The sequence below is a fragment of the Haemaphysalis longicornis genome, unplaced genomic scaffold, assembly GCF_048455015.1.
Source record: "Haemaphysalis longicornis isolate Haplotype H1 unplaced genomic scaffold, Haemaphysalis longicornis Haplotype H1 scaffold_1, whole genome shotgun sequence".
Classification (NCBI taxonomy): Eukaryota; Metazoa; Arthropoda; class Arachnida; order Ixodida; family Ixodidae; genus Haemaphysalis; species Haemaphysalis longicornis.
Genome location: NW_027526203.1, coordinates 340,230,199 through 340,250,084, shown reverse-complemented (window position 1 = coordinate 340,250,084; position 19,886 = coordinate 340,230,199). Strand labels below are relative to the sequence as shown.

The following is a 19,886-nucleotide window of genomic DNA, read 5'->3' as shown; positions in this document are numbered from 1 at the left end:
TCTGGAACAGGGTTCGCGTAATTTTATCTAGTAAGCTGCAGGGCTATTTTTTAGCCTACATTGGCTACTCTGAGTCTATGCTGGGTATGGCGGGACCGTGGTGACGCTACACTTGGCCTACTCTTGTGCAGCCAATGTAGGTAAACAAAAAAAAAAAGAAAAAGAAAACCAGTTTTACTGTTCATGGTTATCGCGCGCCTTGTCTGCCCTCGCGTCCTCAAGGTGCTATTTGCACGCCACGTGTTAGCCAATGTGGCAGCCAATGGCGAAGCGATTTTGCATACACTCTGCATACAACTCTTGCAATTTTACACGCACAGCTTAACATACGGTTAAAGGGCAAGATATTTTTTAGAACAACGATTAGCTCTTTTCTTTCTTGCAGAGGCACGGAAATGATTGTGATTCTTTATCCTCTTTGTTTCTTTAGCGAAACAGTCACTTTAGAAAATGTGGTCACGTTCTGTTCACGGCCACGTTGTGTTACGCTTATCCGAGATATAGAACTTCGCAATTTTAGGTTTAACTAACCAAAATAACTCGCGGACGAAACAAAACGTTCCAGGAAAAAACTGTAGCCCAGAAGAAAATCTCGTCATTGGGATGCTTTGACACACAACGCGCGGGAAAATCAAGAAAAACCGCGGGGACGAATAACTGTCGAAAAAGCACACGTGTGCAGCAACATGCTCTATCGCTATTCATTACGCTTTGTTCAGGAGAAATATTCCTGAATTGAAGGAGCTCTGACTCGTTCCCGTTGTACGGAAGGCGCAGAAATTGACTACTGCGTAATAACAACTATCGACTTGCCAGCAGGCGTTTTCATTCGGACGAAGGAAATGTCAAGAGCTTCAGAAGCACGTTTATATTGGCAGCCGTGCTATTTAATTGTGTGCCGGCTGTCTTTAATTAAAGACTTATTGCCCGTTGTACGCACGTACAGAGACGGGATAACTTAGAATGCAGATACTGCTTATCTGCTGGGTCATTCCATGCCAAGCGCCCCAGCCGTAAAGTCGACCATCACGGATTTCTTCAGTAAACATTGTGGCTCATCCTTACATGACCCACAACACTCTCTCAAAGTATTTTTGTCCCAAAAATTATTTCTTTTTCTAGCCGCCCTTTTATTTTCAGGGTTTAGAGGAAACACAAATCTGTCAAAAAATTCTTTAAAAATCACTTCTTTTTCAATCTCCACCATTTTGTCATGGAAATCATGTTGAGGCCCTGGACTGCTCTATGCTGCATTTTAAAAGATTTTTCGTTTTTTTTTTGCATGCGTTACGCCACTCACAAAATAAACAAAGTACCGCATTTTCAAACTATTTTAGCAAATACAAGCACACTGTCTTAGCCAATGAAGCATTTTTTACTGAGTTTTATCATTGTGGAAAATTCATAAAACATATATTGGCACTCAGAAAAGGAGAAATGTGCGAGAAAACATTTGTAAAACTTTGAAAAATCTCGTTTCCAGATCATATTCACCCCTAAATTGCGCATTGTTGTGCTCGTATTAAAAATTTCAAATACAAGGTGATGACTAGTGCAAATCATTGCAGTTTAGTTCAGAACGTTTAATCGGAACAGTGTTTGTTTTAGCAGAGAAAGAAATTTGAATTTGTACACCGACACTTCACCACGTTGTTCCACAGAGCGCCTTATCTGCACGGCATGCGCCTGCCGTCATGAAAGACAAGCGAGCCAGCGGCTCCGCGCTGCAAGATTACCTTTCCCTGCAACTGTATTTGGTAGCTTCAATACAGGAGAAAGGGACAGTTCACGTGTTGGAAAGAAAAATACGACGTGGAGCTAGCGGTGGTGCGGCCATTCTATGAGTATGTGTAGACTCAACGGCTGGCTGGAAATCAGACGTGAATTTAAAGAATCAGCGTATGAGTTCTCGCTAACCCATGCGAATAAATCTATTCAACTCGATGAATCGTTCGCTGTTCGCTTCCTAATTTTCGACATACATAAGGGATGCCACGCATAACATACGCTGATGCTTTAAATGCACATCTGATGTCCAGCCGGCCGTCGGTCTACACGTACTCATAGAATGGGCGCACCACCGCTAGCTCTTCGTTGTGCACACAAACGAATTGTGTAGTCAACGAGTAAAGAGAGGGCCTCTGCATCCCATGGTTTACTCTATAATGTCATGTTTAATCGCTGTAACCTAGTGAACCAATAAAAAGAGCTGAGTGCCATGCGACTGCCACTGATACAGTACGAAGACTTTCTGTTTGTCTAGAAGACGTTGACATAGTCCCGAGAGCTGGATGCGTGACGGCAATGCGTGTTGCGCTGTTTGCTTGCAGGACATTGCGTTCTATGTATACGAAGCAATACGCACGTAAAGACTTTTTCGTTCTTATAATGCCGCTGCAAATTGTCTGCTTTCTAGTAAACAACAAAGCTGAAGGGTGTGCGTTCCAACCTGAGCTTATTGTATACGGTGCACGCGGAAAAATACCCACCGGTCGGAATCATTACGCAGTCGAACGGCAAATCGTTACGATCAAACAAGCAAACTAGGGTAATTGCGAGGCCGAGCTTTCGATTTGACTGGAAAAATGTGTTCTGCGCTGTGGTATTACGCAATGCAAGTATGGCGCTTTGTATTGCGTGGTATCAGGTCTGGATCAATTTTTTAGAAGTAGAACTGCATGTCTGGCGCCGTTATTCAACAAAAACGTATACCTTCTTTGACGTCGCGCTTGGTCACACAAATGCACTGACGAAAAGCACACCTACATAAGTGTTTTTAAGTGTGCTTATAAAGTTAATTAGAAATATCGATGATCAAACATCTAAAGAGAGCAAAAAGGGAGCGGTGGTGCGGTACCCAGAGCCACCGCTTGTTTTTATGCTATTGGGCATATTATCGCAAATTAAAAAAAAAAACATCTAAATGATTATTACAACGTATATGCGAATTGATTGATTTAGGACGTGGATTCGATGGAGACGACTTGACAAAGGTTTCCTACGTGGCAGCTGTCAATTTCTTTGTCGTTTTTTAGGCAACTCAGCTTGCAGCCGCGGTCATGCTTGGTGTGAACCGTGCCGATGGCTTTGTGAGTGAATGTTGTATCAACGTAATTTGTAAATGTTCGTTTCACTAGAGCTCAGGAAGTGTCGAATGGCGTCCGCACGCGATGGACACCAACGTCATCTCCAGAAAAGAAAGTACATTGCAGCATGAACGTGTGGGCTGTTCTCACACCACAACAAATCTATCGGTGTTCGCCAGAATACACTTGAAGGACCAGTCGTTGGGATCAAAGGTGACGATGAGTACACCAATAAACGAGGCCTCGAGTGCGAATCGACTACGCTGTGGATGCATCGCGCAATTGGAAGAATAAAGTTTGGCATTGCGTGCAGACTGACGGAACTATTTACAGTGTTGCAACCAATCAACAGATTGAAACATAAATTTTCTGCATTTAAAATGAAAACTGCAAATGCAGTAAATGGTACAAGCGAAGTTTTGAAGGAGGCTTTCCTTGCTTTATTACAAGCTTAAAAAGTGAAAACGCTAATTATTCTGCGTCGTAATAAATGGCTAACGTATTAAGGCGAAAGCCTTAGATGCCTCATCAAACGCGAAAAGTGACCGTCGTCGTCGACCGTCAACACGGAGGGTACAAACATGGCTGCCGCTGTGAACAGAAAATAAACAAATAAAAATGGCCGCGTGTCTACTCCTTTCGTTGCAAATGTCGACGAAAGATGATAGTCGACTGGCGCCCCTGCCATGTAAACGCATCCCTTCTCTTTCTCGCTCACCTCTCATGCTGTTATGTTCCTCTCCCGTCTCGTTCCTCCCAAGACAACACGCTAGAGGTTTGCTCAAGTCAATTGGAATTTACCCCGTTCTACTGCTCCAGGCTGGGTGCCTCGATGCCAGCGCTGCCGTACGGCGGAGATGCGCGTGGTTCGAGGCACTCTACTACAATGTTTATAGAACCACGTTGCCCTGCTGCACATGCATTCCAAGCGGAACGTGGAACCTATCTAGTGGAACCTTTCGTTACTGTTGCCGTTTGATTTCTTAAAATTCCGCCAGGAGCTATAGTGCCGCGGGCAACAGCAGGCGGCGATTTTCTGCAGTTGATATAATCTATCATTTAATATCGCGAAAACCTATCATCCATGAATTTTTAAATAAAGGAACACTGCAAGTATCACTTATGTATTGATTTGCTGCCTCATATTGGCATAATGTCTTGTTCTTGTTCAACAATGTTGACAAGTATGAAGATTGCCAGCGGACTTAGGCGTTTACATTTTGCTGTGGGTACATAAGACTATTGCGCAGATTCAGTTTCTCTTTGGCCGGGTGGCTGAATCGAGTCACAGACAGACAGACACACAGACAGACAGACAGACAGAAAGACCAAACTTCTACGTTTAAGTAGCCCAAGGAAGACTATCGTCTTTAAAATGCATTTGGTTTCGTGTGTGGTCATGAACACGGGTCCCCAGAGCAGTCGCCAAGTGCGCTAAGAACCCGGAACCCTGCCGGAATAGAACAAGAATCCTTGAACGGTGACAGGTGAATGTGATGCATGCACGTGAATGGAACAAGTACGCACGGTGGAGAGCTCTGGCTGTGGGCAATATGCAGGGGGAATTATACGGCCAGTCACACTGCGGAGCGATTCGCGTCGAAAGACGAAGAAACGAAAGCGCAAAAAGAGACGCAAACACGATGTAGCAGTAAAAAAAGTCTGGTAAGCGCTAGGCCTTCCAAGCGCGTAAGCAGAATTAAATTCCCGAGGAACTTTCGTGCACCATATGACATCATTATGTTTTCACCATGGCAAAATTAATAGAACTTGGAAAGTATCGCCATTGGCGGGGACAGCGCAGACAAAAATTGGGCTATCGTTGTCAGCTTAGGTCGAGCGTTGAGGGCGTAGCTCGTCTACTTCGAATCACCGCTCACGCGTGTGAGAACTTTTCTGCTGTTGGCGGATGAGCCCTTTTAGTGCTGAAATACAAAAAAGTCGCCAATGCATGAATCAAATAAGGGAGAGGCTGCGAACTTAGCAGTTTTTTTTTTTTGCACAGTATCAATATTCACACCAAAGGCAAGTTACACGCTTTCACGTGCGCCGTAGAACACGCATCAGAGCTCTTTGGTTTCACGAATGTTCAAAAATTGTAGACACTGTTTAGTTGAACATGGTCTCTTCCACAAGCTGGTTATTCTTACCGAAGAGTGCAAAGTATTCTCTACAAACTTCTTTTATCGTGACAGTTTTCTAACATAGAGTTGCGTGTGTGTAAGGGGGGGGGGGGGGGGGGGAGTATCAGGGAACGCATCTGAGCGAACGTTTGCTTTGTGAGCATGCACCGGTGGGGTACACCCGATTTTTTTTCGATGAAGGGAAGAAGGGAAGACATGGCGAAGCACAAAAAAACGGAGTAAGAAATTAAGAAAGAAATTATTACACAAAAAATAAGAGCGGCTTGCTATAGTGGTGCAAGGCTGAAGAATCAGTAGAGCTGGTGGCCCCTCTGCCATCGTCGGAGATCTGGCTGTTGCATCATAATCATCATCATTAGCAGCAGCCCACTAGGTCCACTGCAGGACGAAGGCCTCTGCCATCGACTCTAACCGCTCCTGTCCCACGCCGCTCGACTCCACTCTTTGCCTCCGAATCTCCTTATTTCGTTTCTCCATCGAGTAATTGGCCTTCCCGGGAGTTTTTTTTTTTTTCTAGACCCGTCTCTCGGTGTCCAATCTATCACCCTGGTAGTCCACTGATTGTCATTTCGCTAACTACGTGGCCAGCCTGAGTCCATTTCTTTTTCTTTATTTGGACTATGATATCTTATACTCTAGTTTGTGCTCTGATCCAGGTAGCTCGCTTTCTGTCTCTAAGTGTTACTCCGATCATTATTTGTTCCATGGCCCGTTGAGCCGACCTAAGTTTGCTTTCAAGTTGTTTAGTGAGGCGCCAAGTTTCCGCTACGATGTCGCCACATCACATTTGATTTTTGAACTTACGGCTGAAAGTTCTCCATGACTGGCAAGCCCGAAACGTTTCGTCAGCAGGCTTTTCACATCTCTCCCAATGTGTACGGTGTTAGGACGCGCTAGAACCCGCAGCTAAGTCCAAAGCCAACGACCGCGCTACGAACCCAAAGGAAATGCTGGGCGCCCGCAATACGATGATAGCTCACTCGGATAGACGCCGGTTTCATCGCGAGGGACCCAGGTTCGATTCCGGCCATTGGAAGCGTTTCTTTTTACTTTCCAATTGGCTGCATATGTTATTGTTGTTCCCCACCGCTGCTAACCCGTATCCCTCGGGCCTTTGGGGCAAAGGTCCCGGGTCCGATTCCCCAGACCTCCTAACCGCATTTTTTCTTGAGGCTTCGGGGTTTTCTGTTTACGACGGACGGATTTGTGTCGGCCTAGCTAAACAACTCTGCTGTTCAAAAAATGGCGCAGCTTGCACTAGTGGTACAAGACTGGAGAAATTGCACAGCTGGCGGCCCCCTCTCGCTTCGGCGGAGAGGCGGCTGTTGCACCTCACATGGGTATCCCAACTTGCCGCTGAAAGTTTTCCATGAGTGGCAGGCCAGGATTGTTTTGTCCGCAGGCTTTCACACCTTTCCCAAAGTGGACCGCGCTAGCACGCGCTGCCATCTCACGTTGGCATAATGGGCAACGAGGTTGCAGACGCCCTGGTCAAGGGTTCTGCTCGCCAGGCAGGGGTCCAAGCCTCATAGGATGTGGTGTCATTCGACGCTGCAAGGACTATCCTGGCCCGAGTGGTGGAGGTCATGCATCCAGATGCCCGAGTGGTTAGGGGACACGCCCCACGGGTCCTGCCCGGACTAGAGTTCCTCTAGCTATATAGCTCCCGCAGGAAGCTAAGAGTTGCGGGACCCTTTTTTTTCCATGCGCCGCCGTGATGACGTCACTCCGGTTATCCATGCCGCGCAGAGAAGCCCCCGCTACGGCTGCGCCGCAGCCGCCGACGCGGGCGGCACCGCGCCCCGCCCAGGAACAATAGCAGCAGCAGCGTGAGCGACAACGCAGGAATCGTAGCCACCGTAATATAGTGCCTATAATATACTGCACTATAGCCGTAAGGCGCCCCCCCCCGAGCCGCACTCCAGCGACTCGGTGCACCAAGTCACAAGCAGTTCCCCACGGGACCGGACGCCATCCGACGGGAGGTCTTCCAGCACTTACTCAACTTCCTGGTTGTGACAGGAATATTACAGCGTTTGTAGCCGTCGAGCCATAAACTTGATGAACGCAACATAGACTCTACCCTACTCTCCTCCCTCTCTCCTCTTTTTTCCCTCTCTTCCTATAATTTGGAACCCCCAATCCCCTTCCCTGGACTGGGTTGTATGAGGGTGAACTCCCCGTTGAGCTCAAAAATATCCCCAGTTCTTTTCTCTTCCCTCCTTTCTTAATAAACCACCACCAGGCGGCAACCGTCTTCACGAAGTCTCCGTCTGTAGCGCGACCTTTTCTTTGCTTGCCACTTCAGGCGTGAACGTATGTGAACTGGCGCGGAGAAGAGCACGCGAGAGATCACGCCACGAACGCTGGGCAGAGTGTTCTCGAAGTTCGAGCTGGACGATGCCGGGAGCTCCTCACGAGGCGCACGCTCACGTGCACTCGGTATTTTTTCTTGGTATTTTTTTTTTTTTTTGCGAACGCTGACTGACCGAGCTCAAGCTTAAACGGCTCCGCTGTGAAAAAACTCTGGACCGAACCATTCATACAGTGTCGGATTACCAAGAGAATCTGATTCTGTTCCATTGGGTCTCACACATTCACTAAACAGAACACGATTGGCCGGTGCTGCGTCTTGCCGTCCGGCAGAATCCACCTGATTGGCAGCGGAAGCGGCTGTGCCGCATTCGACGCCACACTCTGTTCCCACCGCCACGTTTCCGCTGCTGCTGCGCCGCGCCGCGCCTTCTCTCTTCTCTGTGGCTCTAATCAACGCCACCTAGGTGGTGTTGCTCTAATGCAGCACCAACGCCACAGCAACTCCACCCTCTCCCGCGCCTCGGCTGCTGCTGCTGCTGCGCTGCGCCCTCTCTACCTGCACTCCAAGAAATCGCCGCAGGTGAGCTTCACCACAACGGAAAAGAACGACGAATCAGCGTGACCAAATGCGAGAATTTGGAGAATGGCGAGGCTAAACATCCGATTGCAGTAAAAGAAAAAGAATCTGCGCAGGTACAACAGCGCACACGCACGCCTTGCGCTGTTGTCCCAGCGCCAATTGTATTTTCTACTCTAACGGCTTGCTGGGCCTCGTCATTCGCTAAATTCGCGCACTTGGTCACACTGATTGGTTGTTCGGCAGTATTGTGGTGAAGTCCACCTGCGGCAATTTCTTAGAATGTACCCGATAGAGTGTCCTGCTCGCGGACGCGTTCTGTTCGCTGACATTTCCCAGCTGAGGTACCCCCCTTTCCTCCTTCCCGGGAACACATGAGGGGGTTGGGGGCAGACAGTAGATGTGTTGCTTCACTGTAGAACGCTTTTCATGCACTCAAACATCAAAACGTTAAAGTTCGAGCGCAGACCACACACAAGCGGAGTGTACCAGAAGACAACGGCGCGAGTCATGATCTAGGGGTATCTACGCAAACATCTCACCTCCAATATTCTGCCGATATAGGCTAACGTGTTTTCACAACTTACTGTCCATTTAAACCGTGTGCACACACGGCGGAGGCACCCCACTGATGCTAGAAGGTTTGTGAAAGCTTCGCAAACGATCTCGGCCATTGCAAGAATTTGGAGGGGCAGAAGAAAATCACGCGCCCCTCTTTCTTCTGGCGGGTGGTGTCACGCAAGTGTTGTCGATGCATCTCGTTCCCGTAAATTCACAGCTCGCTGGAAGAATTTACCCGTCACATATGGGTAACTATATCAGGAAATGCCACCAACTTTGTTCGCTTTGTATGTTGCATGGTTGTAGTTTTTGAGGTCGATCAAGAAAAAAAAAAATTCGACTGCACATATAGCCTTCATTATGCATGGTGGCTTACGACTGCACCTATGGTGTTGTTGTTTTTTTCTTTTGTGCATCACCTTGTACGTACCTCGAAATTTTCTTATGGTCCAGTCGGGATGGAAAACAAGGTATCTAACCGGAAATTCTGAACGTAGGCAGGAGGAAATGTCAATGGATGCTTTTGCTTATGTCTTAGCAGCTTGTTCCCTTTACCTAGAAATCCAGTAACCGTGAAGTTTTTTTCAAAATTTGCGCTTCGGTCGCTTTTGCGGAATGTCGAGCTCGCAAAAAAATGTCTGTTACTATATTTAGGAAGGAGCACCGGAGTGGCTTTTGCGGTCCCCTGTGTAACACAGTGGAAGTACGTACGTACTTGGCAAGGCCCAGCATAGCGCAGGCCACGCGAGCCTCTGCTAGCCCAAAGCCGTCGTCGCAGACGGTGCCCCAGATGCCATGCCTTCTCAGCTCGAGCCTGCCAGAGAGCGGGTGTGGTCCTCCAGCCAGCCGGATCTCCAGCTTGCCTCGAAGGAAGAAGAACGCCATGCTCATCGCGCGCGCCGCAGGAAATGCAGTGCGGTGGATGCTTACTGTCGCAGCTCAACATCTCGTCGGAGCCGTCGAGGCAGTCTCGCTGCTCGTTGCAGACCAGGTAGTACGGAATGCAGCTTCCAGAGCACTCGAATTCCGATTCGCCGCACACTGCGAGAGAGCGCGGCGCGCCGCGCCGCTGCATTTACGCGGGATCCAGTGGGCTGGCAGGACCGTCTGGTAGGACCGCTCAGCGGGCCTCTATACGGCCAAACCAATTGTGACACTACTATGACCTGGCTAACACGATTATAGAATAAGCATCTGTGTGCCCTGTACTGTATGACTGCTTTGCAGTAGTTTGGGGGGGGGGGGGGGGGGGGCTAATTTTTTCCGTTGGTCACTTGTGGGCGCACGTTGCATGTGGGAGTGCCATATAGTGCCGTAGTAAGTATACTAGAGAGGAAACTGCACACGGGAATACATGTCGGGGGTGGGGGTGGGGATTATGGGAAGATCAGTGCTACTGGCTTGTGCTTGGATTGACATTTGGATTCTGAAACTTTTTTTTTGGGGGGGGGGGGGGGGGGGGGGTTGCTTTCTTCACTATGCATTGATATGTCAAGACTACCGTACTGACAGACTCTAATTAAAAGGAATACGCTTAACTTCCTTTTTCCTTAGCTTTAAACTGCGTGTTTTTTTCTTCATAGATAACAAAGCACTCTTCTTGGCGTTTTTGTGGCACTGCGTTTGAATTTACGGCCACTAAAACGTTTCAATCGAAGCCAACGACGAAAGCAAGGCGAGCGTAGGGTATAATGGTGGCCCATGACGACACGGGCTGCCTTAATGTGAGACGCTAGCGCCAGATTCCTCTCTAGTGTATATTGTAAGAAACTCTATGGTGCGAGCAATGTGCGATTTGCAACGCACATGCGCAGTTAGCGCAGCCGGCAGATTGCACCAATCGCGGCGGGGATGACAGCAGTCCAATTAAGAAATAACTGCGTCTGGAATAAGGAGGTTGGGGAACTGTCTAGCTGATGCAATTAAGAACCAAATTATCATTGCAAACTATATGACATTAAATGTAGCGTAAATTTATTTTTTAGTCGGTCGAAAGAAACTTGACTTGTGCATTATATGGGCATTATGCGGCTGTGGCTGCTGTTGCTGCTTCTGCTGCTGCTGTTGCTGCTGCTGATCATGATAACAAGAAGGAAAGGGTTCTTTATTAATTCTTTCCGTAAGTAGTTTAAATTTTTCATTTCTTGTTCTGTTCCACACTTGCTTGTGGTTAGAAGCGCGCGTCTCTTAACTCCACCTTCAAATACTTTGGTGTTGTAGCTCAAATCACTAACAGGGCACCCAGGTATGTAACATGAGCTAGACCGATCGTTAGTGTGTCTGACTTGTGCGCTCGAAGTTGTGCTAAAGAACACGACGAAACTGGACAGCCATAAGTTACTAACAATATCAATGAAGTAAAAAAAGAGAACCTTACAGACATGCGCAATACCAAAATCACTGCCACTAACTTCGTGTGACCAAGTTACTGGCCGCAGCTAGCCGAGAATATATAGCCTTGCAAAATTTGAGACACATGCAAATAAAGACTAGACTGGGATTTTTATAAAGTTGGTTAGCTTAACCTATTTCCGATGCTAAGGTTTCTAATGTAAACTTGGGCCACGAAACCAGTAGTTAAAAAGTTGAATAATGAAATTTCTCAGCAAGCGAAGTGGATATACAACTTCTCTGAGTAATAGGGCCTCTTGGTCACATGAGGCACCATACAAAATTGTAGTCCGTTCAAAATGTGTTATGTGGAGACCAACCTCGGGAGTTCTATAGCGCTGCGTCTTATATAAGCGAGCTTTCTTGCAAGTTTTGAAGTACAGGATTTTCTGGGGTCAGCATGCAACCTAAGTGACCCAAGCAGGCTCAAAGGTTACTGTAATAACAGCGCGGAATTTCATTAATTGGAAAACTCAGCTTATGAAAAAAAAAAACGGCAAGAAAAGTATTGCACTTTCCTCGAGCACGACACAAAAGGCTGAATGACTTCTTGTTTTAACTGGAAGATTTCACCTATCGTAGGTCTTTTGGGTTGTGTTCGACAATAAACGGTAATTCATTTTCGTCCATTTTTTAAAAGCGTAAATGAGCTCGTTCTAAATAGAACCGAGCAACCATTCACTAGGCCACCCAAACCAGTGTGGGTCTTCCCATGCAAATGTAGCCGTGTAATCAGCGAGGAAGGGGGTCAGTAAAGTCAAACTAAATCTTTCGGCCAACACTGTCGTGTAGTTCACTGAACATATTGTGACTTTGCCGGTAGCGGCAAAAAAAAAAAAAAAGGGCTTTAGGTCTCGCGTTCACCCGCTTTAATTATTTGGCTGTACTCGTACACTAAAGCGAAGCATTTCAATACAGGCGAAACTAAAACAAAGCTTACTGCCTATACTGTAGTGAGACAGCATTGTTGTAAAGTTAAGTAGCTGCAATTTCTGGCCTAGCTATACACGTGCGCAGTAAAAATAGTTAGGCACTCTTATATTGCATTTAAATATTATCTCGTTACTTGGCCCCACCTCTACTTAATTCGTATTTCCTTATCGAAGGGCTAGATCCTGACTGTAGTTTCAGAGAAACGCTTAGTCAAGCTCCGCCAAACCCGTTTCGCTATTCACCAACTCTGCGGGAAAATGTCTGCGGCCATTTTTCACGCTTTGGGCATGCTTGCGGTTTTGGCATTTTCTCAGTTGGGGAACAATTGCTGCCGCTGCGAGTTGTATCGTCTGTATTCTCGGCACGTTGATGTGCAGGATTAATGCGGACTTGACTTGACTTTTAGTGCTTATAAGTTAACCAGCACTTCCTGTCTCCCCGCACGTACCTTTCGTTCTGCAGCGAACCCCCGCCGTCTCGTTGGTGAAACAGTTGTGCTTCTTCCAACCCGGGAACGCGCAGTGGGCCAGCGAAGTCTCGTTGCCGAGGCACAGCACGTCGTCCATGAAGATTCCCGCAGCGTCTTCCTCGGGTGGAAGTCCGTGCCGAGATTCTTTGGTCGCTTCAATAGCACCCCTGCGCATGGCACCGTGTTTTATAGCTGGTAGGTTTTACCCGAATACGCCGTTATGTGAACAGCACTTATAAAAGAAATAATAAGCATTTATTTAGGAATTCAAATAGACATGACCACGTTCATCGTAGTCGTAATGCGGAGCATTTCTTAGAAACTATTGGATCGGGACCTTGATGTGGACGCGTTTAAACGAGGTTATGTCATTTGTACCAATGGTCGTCGAAGTCCTGCTCTAAAGTGCACCGTACCGGACGGACCGTAATAGAAACGGGGGAGGGGTGTGTAGAAATTATTCGGTATTAAAAAAAAAAAAAAATACGCCCGTGGACTCCGTACAGAGGGTTAACCAGCGAAGCTTTGACGTGCGGCCGGTGTTTTACGTACGACGCGTGACCTCCTCACCTCGAAGTAACCTACGGCCAGTATTTCCCAAAGCTGCTCCGCCCGCACCGCCCGCCGTTATCGCTTGACGTGTCATTCACGCAGTATAACTCACTGCGCGCGCGCTGCGCTGGGATAAACTCAGCCAGTTTCTCTCCCCTCACTTCTAATTCCTCTTCAATCCGTTTTTTTTTTTTCGTGCATGCGCATAGAGTTACTCCAGAGGAGTTTTATGCGTCACAGGACCGAGAGATTTTCCTTTGGCCTAGGCATATAAGGCTTCACTTTAAAATTGCTCTAGCCATGCGTGTATAGCGGTTTCGATGCGCTTCGTTATTTAGGGTAAGGCCCTTGACAAAAAAACGTTCAGGGCCCCATGTTCCTCTTCGCTCGCTAGGTTTGAAATAAACGGCTTACTGCAATTTTTCCAGGTGTGATTACTATTAAGGTTTTGAGCGCAGTGCAATGACTTCGCAAAGCCAATGATGGGGCAGAAGCTTGCTTTGTGCGCAGTTTCAAGTTTATAACTTTGTTCTCCAAGGATTCATAGCCTTTGAAATATCCCTTTGAAGTGTGTGAGTAGTAATTTTTGATATTTAATGACACGCAAACTATTCGGATTTTCATATCCAAGTCCACTGCTTGGTCAGTGCGAAATATCTCTTTTTCTTGTGAATTAACTAGGTTCCCGCCTAGTTATATTTTTCAGCAGGAAAGCTGGGGAGGAATCAATAATAACAGAGTGATTGTTCGTTGATATTCCGTCTTGCACGCCAACTGGAGGTTGAGGTGGCTTTGCGCTTTCCGGGGGACTTCTCGAGTCGTTGCCAATGTAAAATGAGGGCCATGAAGACGAAGTTTGCAGTATGACAACGAAATTTATGCACGCATATTTTCATTTGTGCAAGACGGTAAACAGCGGAAAGCATCCGTATTGACGACCTGGGAACAAATCCCTGTTCGGCAAATCCGATAGCGCAGAGCCCCGTACACAAAAATACCGGAATACTGAAATATACGTCCACTCGCGGGGAAGGAGTTTTCCCTTTCACCCTCGCGTCTCTTCTCCCTCGGTCGCCCACACGGCCCGCTTCAGCGCGTTCTTGGAAAACTGTGCATTCAGCTCCTGAATGGGTTGCCTTGGCTAGCGGACGCTGCAGCGCGCATTCGGCACGAATGGTAGCGGTGGCCCGATCCAAGTGCAACATGGTGCCAACAGGGGCGTGCATGGTGCCAGATTCGGCGAGCTCCCGCCGAATCGGGCACCATGCACGCCCCTTCCCCCGTTCCCATGTGCCGAGAGAAATTCGGGGAGGGACAGGTGGCTGACCCTTAGGGCGAACGTCCATCGGGATCCAGAATCCAACATTTCAGGAATAAAAAAAAAATTGAATAACACATTCGTTTTGGGGGTATTTTTACAAGGCCTTTTTGGTGCATGAACATACGATTACACGCACAGTTAAGCACCCGCACATTCCAGTGTTGGTCGATTTCGGTACAAACAGATGTAGGTGATGCAGGAATTGATGATAGGAAAAAAAAAACAGTGAAAAGTTGCAATAAATTACAGATTTCTTTATGTTATTAATATTTTCTTTATCTCGGCATAATCGTAAGTGCACTCAATTTCTTCGGAACGATTTCTCCAGTAATTGTGTATTAAAGAGGGTTCCTCAATCGCGTTTATTGATTTGTCTTTGGGCAGTGTTTCAAAGATTTATTTTTCTAAAAACGTGGTCTGTTCTCTTATTGTAATATTTACACATAATTATAAATCCGCATATTTTTTAAACGATTGAAATTGTAGTTATTTATTAAGGATCGTTCCTCAATCCTCTTTCATTTATTTACCTTGTAAATGTTCTTTGAATATCAGTGCTAACGACTGAAACGAATTACTGAAATTGTGAATTTGTGACGACTTAGTTATGCCCTCTGTTTATTTTTTTAATTGCGAAATGTATGCATATATAATTCACGGTTCAGTGCAAGTAGTTCATCAACCGGTTATTCGTGGATGCTAGTAAACAAAAACAAACCGATGAACACAACGACCACCCAATCCCGAGAAATACAAGCACGCGCGATTCCTCCCTTTGGATGTAATGGCTCGTTGGATCTAGTGACGCGTTGGATCTAGTGACTCGGATGGATCTCTTGACTCATTGGATCAATTGACGTGTTGGATCTACTGACTCGGTTGGATCTAGTGACTCGTTGGATCTTCTGACTCGGGCATCACGTGACCTGGTGGATCTCCTGACTCGTTGGATCTAATGACCCGTTGGATCTAGTGACCATAAGCGCCTGATACACAGGGTGCGCCAGATTTAATTGCATGAGAACGTCGACGCCGAAGTTCACTAGTATCGTCCTAACTGCTTTTGGGTCAAAGTTTTCTTCAGGCACGAATGTTTATTAATTGCCGCTGCCGGTACTCACAGCGGAAAGCCGAGCTCCCTGCAGACGACGCTAGCGGCCTCGGCATCCCAGTTGTCGTCGCATACCAAACCCCACTGGTCGTGGACCTTCACCTCTACGCGTCCTTCGGCCCGCGAGTCCTGGGGCCCGCCGCCCAGGCGCACCTGGAAGTCCATCCGGCTCACTGCAAAAAGAGCACGTTACTTGCGCGTAGTGCAGTAACGTTCGGCCACAATCACTGTGGCCCATAGGGTTCGGCCTCACCGCAGTTTGTTTCGTCCGACCCATCTCCGCAATCGTTGGCGATGTCGCACAGAAGATATCTTTCGATGCACTTGCCGTTGCGGCAACGAAACAAGCCCGTGCAGTTGGCTGCAAAATCACAGGACACAGTTGACGCGGAGTCAGTTTATGAAATTTGACATGCCAAAAACTACAGGTATAGCTGTCCCTTGGAACACTAATTCAAGTTAATCTAGGACAGGGGGGTGGGGATATTCCGTTTTGACGCATCACGAAGCAAATATAAGCTTGCTAAATTGAGCTTATGAACGCAATCGTAAAAAGTTGCGCAAGAAAGGACGTAAAACACTTCCGTTTGTGTCGTCTATTGGTTTAAGCGTCAGATAACGCCAGTGTCGTCATAAATGATTTCAACTTTATTATGAACACGTCAAAGACACGTGTCAGGGGGAGAGGGGTGAGGGCTCGGATTGCTGCTGATGAAGAAACGGTAGCCAAGGCTCGATTAATATCAACGGAAGCAGTCGCTGTCTGCGGAGAGAGCAAAAGGAAGTGTTGTTCTAGGCTGTGTCGTGTGATTTCAATATTGATGACATGGCCGTTCGCACGTAAGGCCTAGCACTGTACTTGGCACTTCGCACACTCCCTACTGCAGAAGAACCACTTGGATCCAGCGGCTGCCCCAAACCCAAGGTACGCCCCCCCCCCCACGCCCCCCCCCACGCCCCCCCCCCCCCCCACCTTGCCCCCGTACCCTGGCCAAAATTAAAAAAAAAACCCGCTGGTTCACCGAGTCGTGGCTGTGCCACCCCTTTTCCAGCCATGCACCCCCAAATGTGCTCCAGGGAAGAGTGAAGCATGCTACTTGCTGGTGTGGGCCAAGCTCTCGTAGTAGTCAAACCGGTGGTCGGCAACCAGAGCGCCTGTCAGCGCTACGTTGCGGTCGCTGAGGATGCAGAGACTGCCAGAAGCCATGTAGCTGAAGGAGCGGCAGGTGAACGCTGCTGTGTTGACGCACTTGGCAGCGCACTGGGCACAGAGAAAAGCGGGAGTTGCGCGCATGCCTTCGACCTCTGGAAAACGACGACACTGAATGTTCCAGAAAGTGTATACGAGCCTGCTATTTACCCCTGTTTCTCTCTTCGTTTAAGCATTTAGACACCAAAAAGCCCCACTGCAGCGAAGCTCACAAGAGCGCTGCCTCGTCAACTGGTGTGACCTGATAGCTCGAAGACATTCTTTTCTGGCAGGCGTTTGGTAACGAAGGACCACTCAGAATGGCGAAAAGGCACGGAAGAGTGAAGGAAATAGTTGACCAGAGCGATTACCGGCCCCAGTGGAGGCGCTTAAGGACATGTAGATGTGGGGCTTAAATAAAATGGAAAGAAAAAAGAGGGGCAAAAGACAGCCAGGATCCCATATTGTAGATCGCCGGTGTTTAACTCGGAATGCATTTTGATATTTGTGTTCGGGGATGTCTAAACGTCGCCAGTTACTGCGTCAATAGTTATGAACAATTTAAAGAATCAGAGGCTACCCAGCAGAGGAAATGTGATTTTGTATAGTAGAAAACATGGTATGTTGACAGTACACCCCTTCAACGCTTTCAGACGCCGCATTCCTTTATGGCATATCAATAGTATAGTGTTAATTGTCCTTCAAAGAGGCCGCATACCTTTACGACGCTCACAGAAAAGTACCTTGCCGATTCGTAGCGACTCATTCTGGCCATCCGTGTCTTACGAAACGCCCGTAGCAAACGATCTGTAGCAACAAGTGTAACGAAAGTTGACAAAACTTGAATTACAAGTCATTACGCTGCAGCACTCTTTAATGAAGTGTTTACTCCGTGTGAGAAACAAAGCCCTAAAATACTACAGCACTTACCGCATTTATCTTCATCTCTTCCGTTTCGACAATCAACGTCGCCGTCGCAGATCCATTCTCTCCGGATGCACCTACGCACACGGGTGTTTTGTGCGATATGAGTTGGGTTCAGTAAGCAGCTTCAATTTCAGATCAGCTCTGACGGGTGACTCTTTTAACGGTTATTGTGTTATCAAGGCGGCGGACGAAGCAAGGCGAATTGATACTCTCTTTATCTCGGAGGCTGGTGATTTTATGTACTTTTATTGCTAGTGCACACACCAAAGGACTACGTTTATGTGAATGGCCGCGCTGAGAACTAAGCAGTGGATTTGCATGAGTACGTATGCGTGTGAGCGGAATTCTCGCGTTCTATATTTTGTATAAAAATTTAGCGAGATGTCGGGTCTTGCCAAAAACTACAAATCTTCTTCTGCCCACCTGCTCTCAGAAATGTATGACTTGACGATATGCTACACTGATTTCGTATACATAAACGGACAGCGCTTACTTACAGCAAAAGTGAAATGTTGGCATGCTTTTTTTTTGCATTCACTGCCGTAGTTCTTGCATACGGACCCTCTGTGGCACCTGGCTTATGCTTACCAGTCTTTTCAGTTTTTCCCTTCGGAAATAAAAGTAGAGCTGAATGCTCTTCGTTGATATCACACGTCGACGAATTCAACGCTTCTAAAAAGACGCCGAAGTAAGGGAATAATTGCATAATTATAAGTGCTAATTAAGTGTTTTTGATAGTTAATATAAACACATACACACATGCGTACGCCGTGAAGCATGAGTACACGCGCGCACGGGGCGTGTGTGTGTGCAAGTGCATGAGAGTGCCAACCTCCAAAGCCTTGCCTTCCAGGTCTGCTTCACCACAACGCGCCTCAATGACCATACGCGCGATCAAAACCGGGAAAAAGTGGGCCTATATTACCAATCCGAGCCAATGGTTTGACTCGAAATATATTGCCTTCGCAATTACATTACGCAATGCAAGGAATGTGTTTGCATTGCGTGCGTGATGTCACAGCGCAGCTAGATGAAGTTCTTTAGTCTAATCGTATGGTTGGCCTCGTTATATTTCAAATTTCCTCTCTTGGATGCAATGATTGATCATTCAGATGAGTTGTGTCGAAAAGACCCGCGGAATTCGTTTGGGCTCCTGCAATCGCGCGATTCATCCAGCGCCTAGGCAACTTGTAGGGCCCCGCAAAATGAAGAGTAAATACCCAGTGGCTTTAGACTATCTAGATAAAAAGGGAAAGTTGAAGATATGGGATTTGCATTATTGTTCGAAATATTGTTAAATTCTCTTTTATTGGGTTCAAATTCGCACACAGCGAGCACGCTACTAATATACCGTTTCACGCAGCCTGTGTATTTGCCAGCGTTACGGGCTTCATTACAAGCAGAAGCACATAGATGTTGCACGAAATAAATATGTATTGTGCATACTGAGAAATTTATTTGCCATGATAAAGCACGGATGAAAGACATGATTTCGCAGTTCTTGGTCATAAAGTTACTACTCTGCACTTTTAATTAAACGAAGTTCGATGGCAGTGGTACGAAGAGCAGTTTACTTACTGGTCCGGACTGCATTGGAACTCGTTTGTGGTGCATTCCTTGGTTACAATAGGAGCACTCAGACCTATACAAGGAAGGGACGCGCATTAGGCACGGATGAGTATGAAATCTTTCCACTTGCCTTTTTTTTTTTCTTTCCAGACAACTGTAGCCTGGCTTGAGTGCTGCTTACCATGGAGTCGGGAGCAGTCCGGAATATCGCAGTGTTCGTAGTCGAACTCGCTCACGAAACACCAAGGCGTGCTGTCGCCGTCAGGAGAGCGGCAGTAGTTGTGATCTCGCATTTCCTGTTGTGGAAAAGCGCGGTTTTGCTTACATATTTAGCATTTTCCTAAATTTTAGCCCATTTTTGAAATTAACGTTTAACTCCCTGCTGTACAGCCTTACAACAACTGCGCTAAATTGACAGAGGGAGGAAGACAGACAATGTGCAACTCACAACTATTTTGTGAGTTGTGAATAGTTGCGAATTTTGTTAATAGTTGTGAATTTTGGGAATAGCTGTGAGTTGCGCATTGTCTGTCTTCCTTCCTCTGTTTTGTCAATTTAGCGCAATTGTCGTAATTCATAATGCACCAACTATCCCAACAGCACATTTTACAGATGTATAGCCCCCCCCCCCCCCTCCCCCTTCCCGTCCTTCCCTCAACCACCAAGAGAAAAAAAAAAAAAAGAAACACGTTGGCTAAACCTACGAGCGGTTTTGAGAGAAGGTTACCCCATGGAGAAGA

At 47.0% G+C, this 19,886-nt stretch overlaps 1 protein-coding gene across 2 annotated transcripts in view; it reads right to left on the bottom strand.

Moving 5' to 3' along the window:
• Nucleotides 1-19,886, bottom strand: part of LOC144152961 (neurotrypsin-like) — a 61,973-nt gene that overhangs the window by 20,409 nt on the left and 21,678 nt on the right. For both annotated transcript variants that reach the window (XM_077684572.1, XM_077684564.1), the window contains exons 10-19: nucleotides 19,328-19,442; nucleotides 19,156-19,219; nucleotides 17,581-17,651; nucleotides 17,369-17,457; nucleotides 16,563-16,722; nucleotides 15,715-15,822; nucleotides 15,472-15,634; nucleotides 12,457-12,644; nucleotides 9,615-9,725; nucleotides 9,400-9,547 (exon numbers count right to left, since the gene is read on the bottom strand). In XM_077684572.1, coding sequence (XP_077540698.1) covers nucleotides 9,400-9,547; nucleotides 9,615-9,725; nucleotides 12,457-12,644; nucleotides 15,472-15,634; nucleotides 15,715-15,822; nucleotides 16,563-16,722; nucleotides 17,369-17,457; nucleotides 17,581-17,651; nucleotides 19,156-19,219; nucleotides 19,328-19,442 — 1,217 coding nt within the window. The remainder of the gene's footprint in view (nucleotides 1-9,399; nucleotides 9,548-9,614; nucleotides 9,726-12,456; nucleotides 12,645-15,471; nucleotides 15,635-15,714; nucleotides 15,823-16,562; nucleotides 16,723-17,368; nucleotides 17,458-17,580; nucleotides 17,652-19,155; nucleotides 19,220-19,327; nucleotides 19,443-19,886) is intronic.